This window comes from Aegilops tauschii, chromosome 4, assembly GCF_002575655.3.
Source record: "Aegilops tauschii subsp. strangulata cultivar AL8/78 chromosome 4, Aet v6.0, whole genome shotgun sequence".
Taxonomy (NCBI): domain Eukaryota; kingdom Viridiplantae; phylum Streptophyta; class Magnoliopsida; order Poales; family Poaceae; genus Aegilops; species Aegilops tauschii.
In genome coordinates, this window is record NC_053038.3 from 387,805,379 (window position 1) to 387,807,360 (window position 1,982).

The 1,982-nt window shown below is 44.7% G+C and overlaps 1 protein-coding gene across 1 annotated transcript; it reads right to left on the minus strand.

Annotated features, from left to right (window-relative positions):
* Positions 1 to 946: 946 nt before the first annotated feature.
* Positions 947 to 1,702, minus strand: LOC141021904 (protein FAR1-RELATED SEQUENCE 5-like). Its single transcript, XM_073497758.1, has 2 exons — positions 1,471 to 1,702; positions 947 to 1,371 (listed from the first exon to the last, which is right to left on the minus strand). The coding sequence occupies exons 1-2, from the start codon at positions 1,700 to 1,702 to the stop codon at positions 947 to 949; spliced, it is 657 nt and encodes a 218-aa protein (XP_073353859.1).
* Positions 1,703 to 1,982: the final 280 nt, after the last annotated feature.

Below are 1,982 nucleotides of genomic sequence, written 5' to 3' on the forward strand. Positions count from 1 at the left end.
CGTTCGAATTTGCAGCATTAGCAGTAGTATTCGCCTTCCTTATCGATGCCTTCACAAAGTAGTTCCTTCCCTTGTCTGGGTCTTTAGGTTCTGAATCCGACATGCCCATGATAGAACACACCTTGAACGTATGTCCGTCCACCTGGAAAGCCGTGTACATGCTGGCACGCTTTTTTCTTCCTGGAATCTGCAAGTTTTGTGTGGTTTTTGTTAAACTCTTGTGTGAAGTTTTTTGTAGCACCTTTTGTTTGTTGTGGCCAATGGAATTACAATTCGTTCAAACATGGCAACTACAGTTCATTAAACATGGCAACTGCAGTTGAGTAAACATGGCAACTGCAGTTCATTAAACATGGCAACTGCAGTTCATTTAAACATGGCAACTACATAACAACTTCATTTTGGCATTTGCATTCCATACCATCATGGCTAGTGGAATTACATTTTAGTAAACATGGCAACTGCAGTTGAGCAAACATGGTAACTGCAGTTGAGTAAACGTGGCAAACTGTAGTTCATTAAGCATGGCAAACTGTAGTTCATTAAGCACGGCAACTACATATCATGGTTACTCTGTACCTAATGGCTACTTTTCAACAAAATCATCATTTTCAAATAAGCATTTCAACTGCATTGCATTCTACATGGCACCTAGTACCTTCATGATTGTGCAAATAAGATTTGTAACACAACTGACTTACTTGTTAAAAATCGTGTTGGTGTATATCTTGCTCATCTGCCTCTCCATTGGTAAATACGTTAGCAATTTTGGCTGCTTGAGCGCGGTGTTTGCTTCTTGCTGTAGCTCGGATCCCAGTATTTTTTGTTGCAAAGCGGTGTACTGCTTGGCAAACTGTAGCAATGAGTTGCCAGGGCTCACGTACCGCTTCAAAACAGCATTGAACCCCTCACTGCGCTGTGTAGTCTGCAAAAATGGGAAGAAGCACTACATGAAGTAGGCCGACACCCAGTACATTCGCTTCTCCCACAAGCTAGCAAGCGTCTCGTGGTCTTGGACTTGATATGTTTCAATCATAGCCATCCAGCTCCTTTCAAACTCCTCCACCGTCAAGCTGTGGTCCACGCACAGCTCGAATGCTTTGTGCAGCTCTGGACGGTCAGCAAAGAACGATCCTAGTGTCTCCTCAGCCTTCTTTATAATGTGCCACCTACAGTGCCTGTGCACTGCCAACGGAAAGACCTCCTCTATGCCTGCACGCATGCTAAAATCCTGCTCTGTTATTATGTTCATCGGAGCAAGTCCACCCATGCACTCCAAGAAGGTCTTGAACAGCCAAACGTACCCATCCGTGTCTTCATTCCGAACGAGCCCGCATCCGAACTGCAATGACTGATTGTGGTTATTTATTCCTATGAATGGAGCGCATGGCATCTTGTACATATTAGTAAGATATGTCGCGTCGAATGAAATGCAGTCTCAGAAATGTTTGTAGGCTCTTCTTGCAGCACCATCCACCCAATACATGTTCCTGACACGGTCCTCATCGTCCAATCTTATCCTGTAGAAGAAATCTTGATCTTCTTTCGCTTTCTCATCGAAGTAGGCTATCGTGGCTTCTATGTTAGCCAACTTGCTTTCTCTACGGTACTTTGCCTTTAGGTTTGTGACGTCTGCTGGTAGGTAGGGCATGCTACTTAGAGACCCCTTTTTGCTGTGGATGAGGGAGAGTATCTGCACCATTCTTGATGGACCGACGTTACAATCATGTAGCAGCTTTATGAATTTCTTCTCGAGGGGGGTGAATCCTCTGTGGGCGGTCAGAAATTTTACCAGGTCAAACTTCTTTGTTAGCTCGTGGTTGTGCTCGTCAAAATATTCAGTGACCACCCACTGTGCTCCATCTACGTTCAGCTTACACCGGACAGGGCATTCCGTCTTGACAATGATACCTCTCTTTCGTTCCGGAATGACATGCGCATCACCTTTGCCCTTCTTGTTTATTCGTGCCTTGTAGCACCTC